Here is a 17152-nt window from a genome sequence, read left to right as displayed (position 1 = left end):
CACTGAAAGAACCAAAATATTCAGGCTGAAAAATGGTATAAAGTGAACTTATTACTAAAGTTGCATAGAACTGCAGTTATTTCACTAACGCCCAAAAAAAAAAAAAGTTTTGCTGATTGAAAGGAGAGGAGGAAATAAATAAATAAAATACACTTTCAAATGTAAAGAACTATAGAGTTCCTCCGTCCCTATAGCCTGGTTCTTTTGCAAGTTTAACTTGGATTTTTGTGCTTGCCCATACTGGCTGTATCACAAGAGATGTAGCACACATTTTTCATAGACGTTTGTGCTTTATCATAGAGGGAAGATTTTAACTAGAGACAAGCAGATGTGTGAGTCTATAGATTGTGTGCGTGAACTGCCAACACAAAACTCAGGCAAGTTTTGAAAATTATTACTTCAGATATATGCATTTAAAGTAATTTTGTAAGGAAAAAGTTAAACTAGCAAAAACAGAAGAGAGGCCAAATATGCACTGCATGCATTTTTCCTACCAAAATACAGGTATGAAGTTTAAGTAGTAAGAGTTGCGCCCAACCCTAAGAAAACATCTGCATTTGAAATATTTTAATATAATGCCATCTTGTGTGCTATACATTGCCTCTGATTTGTCTGGGTTGTTTTTTTTTTTTTTACTAACAGAATACAGTAAACGAGCCACGTGAAATTCTGCTGTCTCAGTTCAACATGCAGAACAGTAAGTGATTTTTGTTACTACTTATGCCTTCAGGAAAATAGTAGGAGATCTCTACGAGATTTTACGTGATGAAATAAAACTGGAATGTTGCTTGGTTCAGGAAAGGTTGAGCAGGACTCTTACCCTGGATGAGATGTAAGGAAGGGAGGAGATTTTTTTTTTTTGGGAGGGGGTTCTGCGCCCCGCATAGGGTAATCTGCATAGGGTTTTCATCCGTTTTCCCAACGTTTGACTGAAGTGAAAACTTCTTCCTGTTCCTGATTTGTTTTGCTATAAACACAGTCACTCTGCTGATACTTTGACGGTGCAGCCGTAAGAACAGCGACTCGACCGTTGCCTGTTTTCATCTTAATGTTTCTATGGTTGTGGTAAATACTCGTTTCCCTTTACGACATTGGAGCGTGATCCAAGTGTACTTATTTGTTACCTAATATTAATGTGATTCTTCTCCTCACGCAGTGTTTTCAGACACTGAGTTGTGCATGGAAGGCGGAACATATTTCTGTAAAATGCTTGCGCGCTGCCTACCCGGAAACTACTCAGGTTCCGCTTTTCGGAAGCGAAAAGGGTTAGCAAGGAGAGCAGTGATCTATTGTATTTCTTCCAGATTGTGTTATGGTAAACGAAACTCCTAACGTTCCACCGAAAACTTTAAAGCCATGAAGGCAAGAATACTAAAGTGCAGAGTCTCAGACTCTGAGTCTCAGTGAGCAGATGATTATACTGTAGAGTACTATAGGAGAAGGCAGGTAGCTTTCAATCCTTTCAAGTCGTGTAGGCATGAAAGGTATGGATAAAATTAAAATACATCCTATTTAGTCAGGGGCACAAACGTATGATCAAAGTCACATTAAATTGTATGGTGAGTAATTCATTAACGTTGCCGAAGTGACAATGTGTTGATGCAATATAGAACTTCTACTATAATTCAAATTATATTATTTATAGTTATATATATATATATTCAAATTATATGTTATATATTTAAATATAATGTGTGTGAGCGTGCACACACACACACACACACACATATATATAAACACACATACATTAGTAATGCTGCAAAGGAGATAGTTTTAAAGTAATTTTTAAAAAATGAGAAAAATAGCTGCCAGTGGCAGTTTCTGAACATTTATATCATATATAATATATACATTAGATGACATATCTTGTTATGTTAGATAAGGACATTTGTTATGCTTGTTTAAAATGTTGTGATGGTATAGGTGTTTTCTGGTTAATGTAAATGATTATTATTCTACCGTTGGGAGTGATTTTGAAATGATATAACCCAATGTTAAATTACAAATAAGGGTATTAATTCCATTATATTATACTAATATAATATACATTTTTCTACTGCCAACGTTACTATTTGTACAATTATAAAATATATCACCAATAACATGAGTTAAATACTATATAATATTTTTCAATTATTTGAATGCTCCCATGAACAAAGTAGGGAGTAGGGTTAATAAAAATATCGTTGATAGCGCCTTTGGCCTTGATGTACTCAGGGTTTATCTTAGTGTGAATGCCTTTACATGGTGGTTTGTGATCTCTCCCGCAAAACATAGAAAAAGATATCATTCGGGTGAAACCTTTAGTTTGTTTAAAGGTCGTGGCAGACTCTTCAGGCTTTGTGTTAATAACTCCTGGGTGTATATGGTGCAGGGCGTCCAAATTGACACCATATGTTTTCTTATTAGATGACTAGCGATAGAATACAAGGCGCATAATCATTGCCACTGGGCGAGGTCTACACCATTCTCCAGGGAAATTACAGAATGATTAAGGCTTAACCTTTTAAGTGAAACTTTGATTTTGCTTTCTTCACTATCATTTTCCATGTTGAGAAATATGCTTCTTGCTTTAGAGAAGTCTTTGCTACCCTTTGTAAGAGAAATAGTAGGTGTTGTTGCGACAGACGGGAATTTGATACTGCAATATGTTTTGGACCATTAATTTATCAAACATGGAAACTGAAAAAAAGCAAACATGAAAACAATATCTGCTAATCGTAGCAGCTCGTTTTGGAATAGTCATGGCCAAAACATACTTGAAGCTTTTTTTTTTTTTTCAGTTTTGCCAAGATTGAAATTATTTTTCATTTGAAAGACCAAAACCTGCAGAATAGAAAACGTATGTCAAAATAATGCATGGTTTTAATATTGCGTGGCTTAATATTCGATTTCATATAGTGAATGCCACTCTCAGTACAGTGCACTCCTTGGGTTGTGTCCATGCAGACCCTGTGGCTGCCTTAAACTGCAGCTTTCCTTGAAGGAAAAAAAAATGAGAGTTCAATCTAGTCTGACTGACATCGAGATCCAGACAGAAAGGGTCGTTTTGTCCTGACGATGCAATTTTCAGACGCAGAGCACTGTGATACAGTGACATGCCTGCCACACGTGCTCCAACTCATCTCTCCAATTAGCCTCCCATGCATGATCCAGGGCGACTTCCGCCTATTTCCAGAAATTAGGCTCAAACTTGACGTGCAGCTAGTTTTATTTTAAAGACAAATGTCAAAGAAGCTCATCATATTTTCCCCCTCTTCTATATTTGGAGCTTATTTATTGCTAAGAAGCCTGGCTTTTGGAGTCAATTTATCAGGAGGCTCCAAGGAGAGGAGAACAGAAAACTAGAGCACAGACCTTTCTCCAGGGAGGCTTCTGGAAGCTTGAGCTTCAGGTTGGAAATTTTAATGACGTAACTACCAATGTCTTCAACTGCTTTTGAGAAACCTATTGTAAAGGTTATAAAGTCTTATATTGTATTTAAAAGGATGCAAATTCTCTCTAAAGCAAATGTTTAAGAGCAGGATGGGTTTACCTCTTTAGGAGATGACTTAGAGGCTGTTTTGGATCAATAGTAGGTCAAAACTGGACAGGCAAAGACATATGCTGTTGAATGGGGCCTCACAAGGTCTAAAAACGGGGAAGCAAACCATCTTCCATTCTAATAAATGCAGAGACTGCAGCCTCCTTCCTTCCATGCCAGCTGTGTGCAGCTGCTAACTGCGGTCTGAATCGGCACTAGAAGTTCAGGGCTGCTATTTCTTGAGTGGTGTAATTGGATGTTTGTTGTTTGAAAGGATATCTTTCAGCGAAGTGTGCATAAAATATTTCTCATTGTTTAAAATGGAATGTTAATCGATCTTTTATGTCTCAGTTTAGTATGAATCATTAAGAAGAAAGCTGCGTAGACCTCTTGGTGTATGCAGGGGCATCTATTAATATTATGTATTTCTATAACATAATACTTTGACAGATCTTGTCAAAACATCTATCTATCTATCTATCTATCTAGGTGGCTAGATAAATAGACATATGGCATGGAAGAGATAGATCAGTTTAGATAGTACATTATCATGTAATGCTTAAAGCAACTGATGACTGCATGTGGTGGAATGTTTCTTTTAATTTCGACTGAGTGAGATTTTGGTTATTTTTGAGCTGTAACAATTTGACGGTTGTGGGTGTTACATATCTGCAGCTGGCTGATGGTGATGCTTTTTTTTTTTTTCTGGGGGGGGTATCCATAGGTCATAGCGGAGTGAATCAGCTCGGTGGTGTGTTTGTCAACGGTAGACCATTACCAGACTCAACCAGACAGAAAATAGTGGAACTGGCTCATAGCGGGGCTCGACCGTGCGATATCTCCAGAATCCTGCAGGTGAACCGACAGCTCGCCTCCCAACTGCTTCCAATTGCTTTGGTTGGAATCGTGTTATTCTCGTGCTAATCAAATTTAATTACTGACAAATAGCCTCTTATTCCCGCTCATTAAAATATAGTTCGTTTGCTTACAGAGTCTTGCATGTTTACCTAATAAAATATTCTTTTGTTTCATCTAGTGGTTTAGTTCGTTCTTGTTACAGTCAGTTTTGTTTTATAACAAACGGAGTCTACGAATCTCGGTTTTGATCATTCTTGCTTATGATTTCAATATTACTTTTATGCATTTAATGTTATTTTGCTTCATTAAGCTATTTAGCAAGAAATGTACATTAACATAATTTGGCACACAATAGGAAACTCGTACCTGGAAAGTTGAAAACAATATTTATCCCTTACAAAGGGATTAATAACATTAGGAAATACATATAAAACTTACTTTATCATGGTCTTTGTACAGCTGCAGGCATATCTTAACCTTAGTACTAAAATAACTTTTTAATCAGACTACTTTTCTCAAATTGTTTAACATTTATAATTTGTAGGGCCACAAATGTAATTTTAAGAAAAACTTATAAGTTCTCATACCATTTAAGGTATATTTTTGTGTTATAGACCCATGCAGATGCAAAAGTCCAAGTGCTGGACAATCAAAACGTAAGCTTGTCATTGTTTAATGCATACTTAAACAATTTTATTTGTGCCTTGAAATTATTAATAATGTGATTTTCTGTCCATTTCTCTATCCAGGTTTCCAATGGATGTGTGAGTAAAATTTTGGGCAGGTATTACGAAACTGGTTCCATCAGACCCAGAGCAATCGGAGGTAGCAAACCCAGAGTAGCGACTCCTGAAGTTGTAAGCAAAATAGCACAGTATAAGCGAGAGTGCCCTTCCATCTTTGCCTGGGAAATTCGGGACAGATTACTATCAGAGGGGATTTGTACCAACGATAACATACCCAGTGTAAGTGTTAACTGGAAACACTTTTGCTGATACTTTTAGAAGATACTGGGGACCTGTAGGGGCTCTTTTTTTTATTATTATTATTATTTGCTTAAAGGATAACAGCAGTGCTTAGAACCCGAAGGTCACACAAAAATTATAAAGTGAGACGAAATACAGAGAAAAAAATTGGGATATGTAGAATGCTAATCATGAATAATGTCTAAATCATAATGAAGTCTATTTTCTATATATAAAAATAATAATTAAAAAGTATTTAATGGTTGTGAATAGATTTTGGTAAATAATAATATGAGGAATGGCTAACTATTTGAATCTTATGTTTAATAATTTTTATTAGTATTTAAATATAAAATCAACTGTTACAAATTGCAATGAGCAGGTGATAAATATAACATACTGTATCAATATTTGCTCCAATAACAATTAGAAAAAACAACAGTTCTACAATTAATCCTAACTATAAAATATGCCCTCCCTTCTTTTTTAAGTTCTATTTAAAAAAGTAAAACTATTTTATATAAGAACTATAAAAACTAATGAATTCCCTTCCCTTCCTTTCCCTTCCCCTCCCGTCTTCCACCCCCCACATATTTAAAAAAAAATTGTCAATTCTTAATAACTAAATACTAATTATTATTACCACTTAGAACTTACACTCTAATTAAATATACACTATCACTATTAATACATTAAATCCAAAAATTTAGCTCATTTTATTTGTCATTGGATAAGTATTAAAAATGATATTGCAGTTTATTTGGCAAAATATTAATACTGGATTGCCATATGTGCAGAAATTTCTCCTAACTCTGTGGTTTGCCATCTTGTCCAGACAAACGTTCCATTACCATCATCTGATGGAATTGTATTTTCCATATTATTCCATTAGGTGCTGTATCATCTAGTCATTTGCACAATATGCATTATCTAGCTATTAGAAGACATTTCTGAAGGAAAAGGTTAACATATTTTTCCTTACCAAAATGTTTATCTGGTATTCCCAATATACAGAGCTGTAATGATTTAATGAGTGTAAACTTAACCATGGTACTTAACTCAGGTATAAATGTGGTCCTAAAACTCCTCTATCTTAGTGCACATCTAAATACAATAGATATAGGTATCCTTTTTTTTTTTTTTTAAACATTTGGGGCATTTATCAGAATTGGTTAAGCCTGTTTTAAATGCTTGAATAGGAGGCATATATAAATGTGAACCTTAAAAATTGTTATTTTGTTGTTCAGGTAGGTCTGATTCTGTTTGAAACATTTATTATTCTAGCAGTATATCTCTTTGTATGATTTTTGGTACTTTTATTTTTGCTATAAATTGATATTGACTTTGCTTTAGCATCGACATTATTATTTTTTCTAATTTGGATTGCCTTTTAGGTATCATCAATAAACAGAGTCTTACGCAACCTGGCTAGCGAAAAGCAACAGATGGGCGCAGACGGCATGTACGATAAGCTACGAATGTTGAACGGGCAGACAGGAACTTGGGGGAGCCGACCTGGCTGGTACCCTGGTACGTCAGTACCAGGGCAACCCACACAAGGTAAGGGAAGAGGGCAACTCTTGGCAATTATTTAAAAGAAAAAAAAAAAGAAAAAAGCCTTTCCAGTTTGCAAAGATTTTCCAGTTCAGATTTGAATGTACCATTCAAGTTAAGGCTAGCACAAATAGAAATACGAAACGTGGCAGTGAGACATCTCTGTGTGCAGCTAACCAGATTTGAGCTCTACTTTTTGTTTTTTCTTCAGTGGAGATTTTTCTTAAAGAGAATTATAAGGGATGCATCGTTCAGAGTTGGAACCTTTAAATTAATGATTGTAGTATTTTTAAATAAAGCAGTGTGCTGGAACTGCTAAACTTCCCATTAAAATGCAGAGAGAACCACCTTTCTGTAGGAGTATGACAAGCAAATACACTGACAGATTGTGAGAGAAACATAATTGTATCATATTGCCTTTCCTGTAATTGACAAATTATGTGCATATGAGTAGAAAACATATAGAATAATGACGAGAAAGATACAGAGGAATTTTGCAGAGGGATGCTTTGTTTCCTACTATTTATCATCTCTTTAGCGCTTCTAGACATAGGAAGTGTCATTTTTTTTATTTCATTTTAGCGACATTTGATAATTTTAAATACATTAAGAAAGCAGGAAAGATACTCATTTAGATAGAATATGTTTCTTTGAGTGTAGTTTCTAAGTTATCTTATTAATTAAGCTATTTTAGAAAAGCAGGATTGTTGAAGCTTACAAATAAGAACATTTTATACCAGTAGATGCTTGTGGGGATGGTACAATTCCGCGGCGATTGAAATTAACTTTGTAAATATAGGACACTCTTTATCCTAATAATTAATAAATATTTGCTGTGCAAATGACAAGGAGATAATATGAAGGATAATGTGATATTAGGCTACATAGTTCAGATGGTTGTTACTCTCTTCTCTTGCTTCTCTGTTTAGACACAGACGTAGTTGTGGTCAGTCTTGTGAAGAAGGTGTCTATCCAACAACCTGCTTTTTGCTTCCCCGCAAGAAAAAAAATAATCAGTAACAGTGTGCTGAATATCTGGTACAAAGGATGTTTCTGTCACACGCAAGAATTTGTTATGGGAACAATTCTGTCGCTATGTAATTGCTCATTAGAGAACGCTTTGTTTCTCATTAAGACGACATGAATAAGCTTCTAGTTGAAGGAGACAGCTGTAGAAATGTTCCACAGGAGACCTCTGGACACTATATGGCACCGCTTGCCAATTAGACATGTCAGTTTTTAATAGAAGGAAACAATATAGGAGGAACATTAAAATAACTCGCAAAGCATTTTCTTATTGTATAATAATTCTTTTTGTTATTGGTTGGCTCGGAGATATAACCCAGAAAAAATAATCTGTCATAACTTCCTAAAATATATCATCTACCTAAGTTAAATTCATATCGTCAAACACATCCATCATGTGCAGAGACTAGGACCAACAATTTTTTAGCATCACCTTATATTAATATTTGAAATAATCAGATTTTAATTATTTTACAGCGTCTATGGATATTGAGTAATTAGGAGTAGATTAGAAGTGCCATGGCACCAACTGATAGTTATTTAATCACTTAAAGTTAAATGTGTCCCTACAGAAACACCTGCTGTTAATGGGTCTACCACCCATTAATTGTCTCCATCACGCAACTGGTCCTAAATAGTTGACGCCACCCCATTTCATTTATACAGATATGAAAAAAATGATTTTGGAATTCAGTTAGCGTTCTAGTGATTTGGTGATCTGAAGTGGGGCAATATGGTAACTATATGGCAAATCTATAGAGTTAACGGTTTAACATTTAATTTTGTTTTCACTTGAGCAACCTAGAAAAAAAATACGCTGTAAATATTGCATGACAGATTTAGAAAGCATGGTAAATTCTGTCGATCAGTGTGGGTACTATGGTGGCACACCAATATGCAGAAAAATGTGCTCAGCCTGAGCTCAGAATTAAAATTCAAATAATATAATTCTAATATTAGAAAAGATTCAAAAGACATAGGACCACAAACTTTTTTTTTTTTTTTTTAAAGTTGTTCCCATTTAGTATCCATGGGAAAACCCGGTTTCAAGATTCCTTTCTTCACTCATCCACAAAACCAGAATCTAGATGAATACTATTACATATGTAATAGTAACATAATACACAGAATTAGAGATCCGAAGATTATGTAACTAGAGCTATTCCTTAAATCCTTCTAGTATTGCTTATGCTATAATCTGCTGGGTGGTTTTTTTTTTTTTTTTGTTGTTGTTGTTCTTGTAAGCGTTTTCACATTTTTTTAAATTAGGTACTGGATGAATTTTTGGGTAGCCATTTGTGGTTGTGGAATTATCTGCCTTGAAAAAGAAGATCCAGAATCATGATTGGAAACCCGACCAGCATTGCATTTACATCCTATCAAATTAAAATTATTAGACTAGATCTTCTTTGGAATATTCCAGCTTCTAATTTCTTTTTTCCTTGCAGGGATATATGCTGAATTTTAAGAGTCCATTACTCAGAAAGCATAAGGCAGGGTTAGCTCTCAGAGGGGGACAAATATGGTCTCAATCTGATAAACGCCATGGAACACTGAATAAAGTAATGGATACATGAGGGCTGACAGAACAAAAAGAGACATCTCTATCCGGGAGAAATTCTCCAGCGATTTAATGATTTTAAGGATCACTGAGACACTTTTTCTTATCTTTTTTTTTTTCGTATGACTAAAGCTTTCTATAGGATTTAGACACTTTTTCTTTGAACAGATGCTACAATGTTTTGATCCAAGCTCTACAGCTGAAAGGTGCCGCTGTTGGTTTGCTATCTTTTTTTGCTTGTTTTCCGCCTCACTGATTAAGACACTAAGAAACTAAGGAATGATTTTATTTCCCAGCGTCTTTTTTTTTTTCCAGGAAACAAATCCTATATCCAGCGTCAGATGGTCTGGCTATAGGATAATAGGGCACACACTCGCTTTCCCTTTTACGGATTAGGTCTAGTAGGTGGAACAGCCTATTGAGCAAGCTTCTTTTAGAAATTGTAAAAGACCTTTAAAGAAGATATCTTAATTGTTTGTCACTTATTTTATCATATTTGTAATTCAATATGGTCTTTTGGAACTAAAGTTTAGAAAAACTAGGTAGAGTAACTGGAAAACTTTAAAATCAAAAGAGAAAAGACACAACTATCAATATTAATACCAGAATTTAAAATCAATTAAAAAAAAACTATCGTTTAAAAACGGAGATTGAATTAAAAATAAAAATACTATGCCGCTAAAGTTTTATAAGGCAAATTATTTTCGGTGTCCCCTAGGAATGAGCATTGTAATATTTGAATTAAAAGTAATGTCGGGGTAATTTGTACTTGCTAACATAAACTAGAATCTATAGGAGTTATGCATGTTTATACATAACATAGCTCATATTTTTATTAGATTATCAAGAGTAAAATCAACTTTCCTAAATTTTGCGTTTAAAATGATTTTCATTTGAATTTCAAACAAACGCATTTGAAGCTGAAATGCAAAAGATTTCAAACTCATTTGTAGGAAAATTAAATTACAGACCGTTCTCATTAATTAGCATCAAAGTGTGATTAGGGTCAGGTCTGCCACTGCCTTGGGAAATTAAATAAAAGAAAGTAAACTATCGTGTGCAAAATAGGAGCACTTTATCAAAGTATAGGAAAATCGTTTTGGAGGGAATATGCAAAACAATTACAATCTTTTTCTTTCTGGGAGAAACCTGTTCTTATTATGGTCCAACTTTTGTGAGCAAGAAGTTCTAAGAATAAATATTCCCATTTACGAATTTGAAGAAAATACTTTTTGGTTGTCGAAAACTAGTTACCTCAGTTTGGAAAAGGAAAAGTTGATCACATCTACTTCTTTAATAGAGGGGAAACTGGGTTTTGTTTTGTTTTTTTTGCCATATTTTCAAACATGTTTAAGTAGGTACACACATACAGGACATAGGCGCTCTCGCACACTTAAGCACACTTGAGTTCTTACCCTGAAAGCACTTAAAAAGTCAGGAGCAACTTTCACTAGTAAATAAAAATAGACACTTGTGTTCTAATATGTTAGTTGAAGCTTATCTAATCTTAGCTAAGTAGTTTTTTCCCTTTCTGGTGCTGAGTAAACAGGCTGCGTGTGTAGAGATATCCTATTCACCAGTGTAGGGGTGTTCTTTCTTTCGCTTCTCCTATAGAAAGCAAAAATCCTAAATAGCATTGAGTAGCCAGCCTAGGGGACAGTGATTAATGATAGTAGAGCATAAAGGTTAACATACTTCACTGAAAAGTCTGTTGACTAGGATCCTTGTGATACAATGTGGACCACTGCACGCCTCAAGAGAATCCTTTTGTTGCCTGCTCTGCTTGTGTCCTCAAAATTCTGCCCACGAAAGTTTGCCAACCCTCCTGCCCCAAGAGTTTAATACTTTCCCTTACTCTGCTGGCATTGTGTACTGGTGAAAAGCAGTCCTTTTCTATTCAAGTGTTGGTGGTCATCTCAATAGATCTACAAACGCCCATATGGTGACCACTGTAGTTGAATCCAACTGTTTAAATGAGGGAGAAAGTTTGGGTTTTAAAACATTTCAAAGTGTTTGAAAAGATTCCACCAGATTCTGTCACAATTCTCTTAACTCTTTGAAGGCCGTAGCTATTGTTAACCGATTATAAAGGATATATTACTTCAAAGTTGATTCCCACCATTTTTTAAATACATAAGGTAAATTTAGGTTGCTCAGTCGTAGTTATAAGAAGTGCAACTTTAAAAATAGCTGCTGACTGTTGTTATACCTTCTATTCTGCAAGTTCACAACTTAGGGAAGTTAAAAAAAAAAAAAAAAATCAGAGCAAGCTGGAGGAATGGAAGTGTAACACCGTCTCTTCCCCAAGCCTTGATAGCAATGCCCTTCAGATTTTACAGGCGTTTGAAAGGTGATAGATGCATTGATAGGCAGATGAACTGGGAAATATCTTTGTGTCCAAAAGCATGTTAGACAATACAAACTTTCTCTTGTTTAATGATAGAAATTACATTAAAAGTGGTAGAAATGCCTTAATTAAAAATGTGCTCTTTAAATGATATGCCAAATGTTCAGCTGCAGAATAAGTGAACTCTCTACTATTTCTTTTAAAATTACATGGTAAAATTTTTTAAAAGAAATCTTACTTTTCTCTGGTGCAACACATTACAAAGAATGGACAGTCCTTTTATCTAAATATAAAATTCCATTTTCAGCAATTATAGCCTGTTCTTGGTGATGATATAATTACAGCTGTGCTCAGTAATAGGTGTCAAGGCAATCCACACTCATACAATAGTTGAATAAAACTGCAGAACAATGCAGGCACTTCTAAATTCACAACCTTTAAAATGAAATTGACTGTGCAGAATTCAAATAAAAACTAGATAAATATTTTTTAAAAAAGATTACAAGCTTGGTTTGGTTTCTTAATAGCATTTTCTACAAACCTATCAACACCTAATTGATTAGATAGGAATTACTGTTTATAGATTATCTGAATTACTGAACATCACTAGTTTTTAAACAGGAATAGGTAAATAGATTGAGCACAAAATGTCTCTCCAGAAGGAATGGTTGATGGTATTTTAGTAAATCTTAAACACATTTTGGATCTTGGAGGGCATTACTTAAACCTATTCCAGTAGAAAAAAAAACAAAGATCTATTAAGTTTTGAAAGTTGTGGCTAGTATAGGAAAATATGATCTTACTAAGACATTGCTGGTTCTGTTGTTCCCCACATCACTTCTAATCCTGCAGTGTTTTAGGAATATTGCCTACAAACATTATTCTCTTTATTAATGTGTATGGCACCTTTAGTACACTTAGTTTTTGTGTATTTCTTTTAATTTCCTGCATTTACTCTCCCAGATGGTTGCCAACAACAGGAAGGAGGGGGTGAAAACACAAACTCCATTAGCTCCAATGGAGAAGATTCAGACGAGGCCCAAATGAGACTTCAGCTGAAGAGAAAACTGCAAAGAAACAGGACTTCCTTTACACAAGAGCAAATCGAGGCTCTAGAGAAAGGTGATGAAAAGTTTCAAAGTATGCAGAAAAGCCTGTAAATATTTAGAGTGCATTATTCATTAAAATATATTTCTTTGTGTCCTATCTGGCATTTATTTAACAACACATACCTGTTTCCTTTTGACTTTCACATTAGGAGACTTTTTACTGCACTGGAGAATTATCATGGAAGGAAACCCTTGCAGTCTATGGACTTTAGTTTCTCATTTAAAGAAAATATTTGACTTTAATCTGGTTTTAAAATGAATACATTTCTAGTTAAATAAATGAATATTCCTTAGTGTGAATGTCCCCAGGGTATTTGAGTGAAGATGATCTTAAAGCTTACAAAAATACAATTGTAAAGAACCTGATTTAAACACCTTTCTTAGCTAATGTGATCTTAACGTTTATTCTTGCAGAGTTTGAAAGAACTCATTATCCTGATGTGTTTGCCAGAGAGAGACTAGCTGCCAAAATAGACCTACCTGAAGCGAGAATACAGGTACCCCAAGTAATTGTGTAATTAAATGGTTTGTCTGACTTATCTAGATTTAAAATAAGTTGCTAATTACTGCTGTGCTCCTGCCAGTAGATTTGATGGAAAACTTTATCATTGCACTTTAATAGACTTTTATTGCAAATATGTAATTTTTAATAGGTAACTAGTGTGTCATGTAAAGAAATGTTTTAACTAATTACATCTTGAAGGTTACTATACTCTGCTTAATGCAGTTGGCTTTTTTTTCCCCTTCAGGGTGTGGAGTGGGGATTCCAATTGTGTGTATCCTTGCCAATTTATAATTCTCTGTAATCTTTTTTGTGTGTGTTCTATTTAGGTGTGGTTTTCTAACAGAAGGGCAAAGTGGAGAAGAGAAGAAAAATTGAGGAATCAAAGAAGACAGGCCAGCAACACTCCCAGTCACATTCCCATCAGCAGTAGTTTCAGCACCAGTGTCTATCAACCAATCCCGCAACCTACTACACCTGGTAATGTTCCAGACTAGAACTGTGAAATATACTCTTTAATAAAATGAAAACTATTTTCTTACATTCTTTCTATATTAACCTCATCTATTCATCATTCTCTTGTCTTTTAGTTTCATCATTCACATCAGGCTCAATGTTGGGTAGAACAGACACATCTCTAACAAATACTTACAGTGCCCTGCCTCCCATGCCTAGCTTCACAATGGCCAACAATTTGCCTATGCAAGTAAGTAATAGTGATAAGATGGCAGAGCAAGGATGTTAGGTATGAAGAATGACTGAAACAGGAATATCAAAGATTGATAACTCCAATTTCTCTAGGTGGGTTGCACTGCCACTACCCTTCAAGTCTGACTACCTGCCTTCTCACCCCTCACCCCCTAGTTTAACTCTTGGTACAGCCCAGGTCCTCAACTATGGTCCCTAAGAGCCACAAACAGGTCTGTTTTTCAGGATATCCACAATGAATATGAATGAGATTTTCATGCACTGCCTCCATTGTTTTCAGATAGAGCTCATGCATATGGATGTCTTGAAAACCAGATCTGTTGGCTCTTGAGGAGTTGGCCACCTCTGTTCCAACCCAACTATTGCTGTGACATTCCTTCAGTCAGGGGCCACACGCTATTGCTCCCTGAGAGGGTACACCTTGAGTTTGACCATTAGGTGTACCCATTGCACAATGACTAGAGCTGGCAAACTGATTTTCTTAAAAAGATACCATCATCAAACTTCCATTTTGAACTATATGTAAACAGTAAGTACAGACAATTTTCATTTGGGGTTTCCATTATTCAAAAGCAGAAGTTCTTAACAATATCCTTGGGGCACACCTACCCAGTCAGGTTTTCAGGATATCCACAATGAATATGCATGAGAGATCTGCTTACACTAAATCTGTCTCATACATATTCATTGTGGATATCCTGAAAACCTGACTGTCTAGGTGTGACCTGAAGAGTGGATTGAGAACCACTGTTCAAAAGTACAGAATGTGAAATCCTTCTAAAAATAGGGTGCAAATAATGATTACAGTTCTTTGTAGTTTCTGTAGCTTTTTTTTTTTAAGGTATAGTGCTTCCTCTTAAAAGATCTGGTCCTAGTAAATGCTTTTGAAAGGGATTGACTTTAATCTGATAAAATCAGAACTACACACCCTTCTCTTTCTAGCCTTATATAGCAATATAGTAAATATGTCTTAGAAGCCTTGTTGAATTATACATTGATTTTTCAATAAAGAAGCCATGATAGTCAGTTTTTAGGTGGGACTGTGTGTCTGTTGAAGAGAAAAAGAGAGGAGTTAGCCATTATTTTTATGCAAAACTCATATGTCATACACCACACTTATCCAGTCAGGTTTTCAGGATTGCCCCAATGAATATGCATGAGAGAGATTTCCATACACTGGGTCTCTGATACATGCAAATTTACCTCATGAATATTCATTATGGATATCCTGAAAACCCAACTGTTTAAGTGTGTCTCCAGGAGAGGGTTTATTGCCTGTTCAATACACTCAGTAATATTATGCTTCTTTCCTCTTACAGCCCCCAGTACCCAGCCAGACCGCCTCATATTCTTGTATGCTGCCCACTAGTCCGTCAGTGAATGGGCGGAGCTATGATACATATACACCTCCTCACATGCAGACGCACATGAACAGCCAGCCAATGGGCACGTCTGGCACCACTTCAACAGGTAGGCATCCACCCAGCTTATCACCAGCACTTTCCTTACCTGTTTCATTTCTCTCACATGAATGCATTCACTTTGCTATGAGAATAGCCACTTTATTTGCCAAGATCTCAAAAGTATACTATTTGGTAACCTGCCAGGTTCTTGTGACCTACTGGCCACTTGAAAACCAAATACTGGGCTTGATGGGTCCTTGATCTGACCCTGTATGGCAGTTCTTAGGTTCTTGTAGAAAATCTAATGGCAAGGATTTAACACAAACGCATTATTTTTGTCATAATTTGCCATTTTGAAGGGTGAATATGCTGTATTAAACGTTACGATCTTAAAATACAGACTGTTAAATGAAATCTCAGATCAGATTTATTCTAGTGTTTTGGTAAAACAGCAGCTAGAGGTGTCACCTGATTAAAGTTCACCGTTTCAACAAAAGCACAGCACTTAAAACAGGCCCCTAAATCAAGTTGTTCCTTTGATCCACAAACACTCTCATGTACTTGCAAACTGAACGTCATTTCTTTAATTTAAGGTCTCATTTCCCCTGGAGTGTCAGTTCCAGTTCAAGTTCCCGGCAGTGAACCTGACATGTCTCAGTACTGGCCACGATTACAGTAAGATTTACTTAGCCAACGACTTTATGGCAAACAATTGGAGGTTCTGCAGTATTTTTATAAGTGAAGAATCGCTGGTAAAGTGCTTCAGTACTGCAAGCAAGTCCTGCACTGTAACGCTTGGAAAAGACTTAACATGGACCTTTGCACACCGAAGGCGTGATATCAGTTGGAACAAATCTTCATTTTGGTATCCAAACTTTTATTCATTTGGTGTATAATTTGTAAATGGGCGTTTGTATGTTATAACAAAAAAGAACAACCTAGACTGGATGGATGTTTGATCTCTGTTGGTCGTGAAGTTGTTTTAAAGAGAAGGAAGCCATGATCAACAAACTGTGCCACGAATCTGATAGTTTTATCAAGAGGTATCGAATACTTCTACCAACCTGTGCATTGATGGACTGGTTTTCAAATACCGTATCACTTTATTGTTTATAATTAAAACGGGAACAACACTGTCTAAACATATGTAAGAAAAATTCAATTGGTATTTCCAAAGGTTGTTAACAGATGGCGTTTAATTGCAAAGAAAGGGTAAACACTTCAAGAAAGAAGCCGGGTTTGGTAGATAAACTGTAGATTGTGTCTTCGATATAATCCAATTTGTTTTATGTCGAAATGTAAGTATTTGTCTTCCCTAGAAATCTCCCAGAATGATTTCTATAATAAAGTTAATTTCATTTATATTTGACAAGAATATTCTATAGATGTTTTATACACATTTTCATACATCATACCTTTCTTTATTGGCCGGCAAAAGTTACTTGTTCTTAGATCTAGTTGTACTACTGTTCACAGTCCAGTCATTTTGTGCATCTAGAATTCATTCCTAATCAATTAAAAGTGCTTGCAAGAGTTTTAAACGTAAGTGTTTTGAAGTTGTTCACAACTACATATCAAAATTAACCATTGATTGTA

The 17152-nt window shown here is 35.4% G+C and overlaps 1 protein-coding gene across 2 annotated transcripts; it reads left to right on the top strand.

The window, feature by feature from the left end:
• Nucleotides 1–644: 644 nt before the first annotated feature.
• PAX6 (paired box 6) lies at nucleotides 645–16844 on the top strand. Of its 2 annotated transcripts, XM_029582486.1 has the most exons (11): nucleotides 645–697; nucleotides 4248–4378; nucleotides 4996–5037; nucleotides 5131–5346; nucleotides 6741–6906; nucleotides 12798–12956; nucleotides 13358–13440; nucleotides 13775–13925; nucleotides 14036–14151; nucleotides 15473–15623; nucleotides 16150–16844. In XM_029582486.1, the coding sequence occupies exons 1-11, from the start codon at nucleotides 688–690 to the stop codon at nucleotides 16233–16235; spliced, it is 1311 nt and encodes a 436-aa protein (XP_029438346.1). In that variant the 5' UTR covers nucleotides 645–687; the 3' UTR covers nucleotides 16236–16844. The 2 variants fall into 2 exon arrangements, with proteins under 2 accessions (XP_029438346.1, XP_029438347.1); XM_029582487.1 differs by lacking the exon at nucleotides 4996–5037.
• Nucleotides 16845–17152: the final 308 nt, after the last annotated feature.

Source organism: Rhinatrema bivittatum, chromosome 17, assembly GCF_901001135.1.
Source record: "Rhinatrema bivittatum chromosome 17, aRhiBiv1.1, whole genome shotgun sequence".
Classification (NCBI taxonomy): Eukaryota; Metazoa; Chordata; class Amphibia; order Gymnophiona; family Rhinatrematidae; genus Rhinatrema; species Rhinatrema bivittatum.
The sequence above is the reverse complement of the archived record's forward strand: the minus strand, read 5'-3'. Positions and strand labels throughout refer to the sequence as shown.

Bases quoted from the DNA above. Each gene is read 5' to 3' on its own strand.
- PAX6 (XM_029582486.1), top strand. The intron at 13,926-14,035 runs GTAATGTTCCAG...CTTGTCTTTTAG, and splicing joins CCCGCAACCTACTACACCTG to TTTCATCATTCACATCAGGC. The intron at 15,624-16,149 runs GTAGGCATCCAC...CTTTAATTTAAG, and splicing joins GTCTGGCACCACTTCAACAG to GTCTCATTTCCCCTGGAGTG.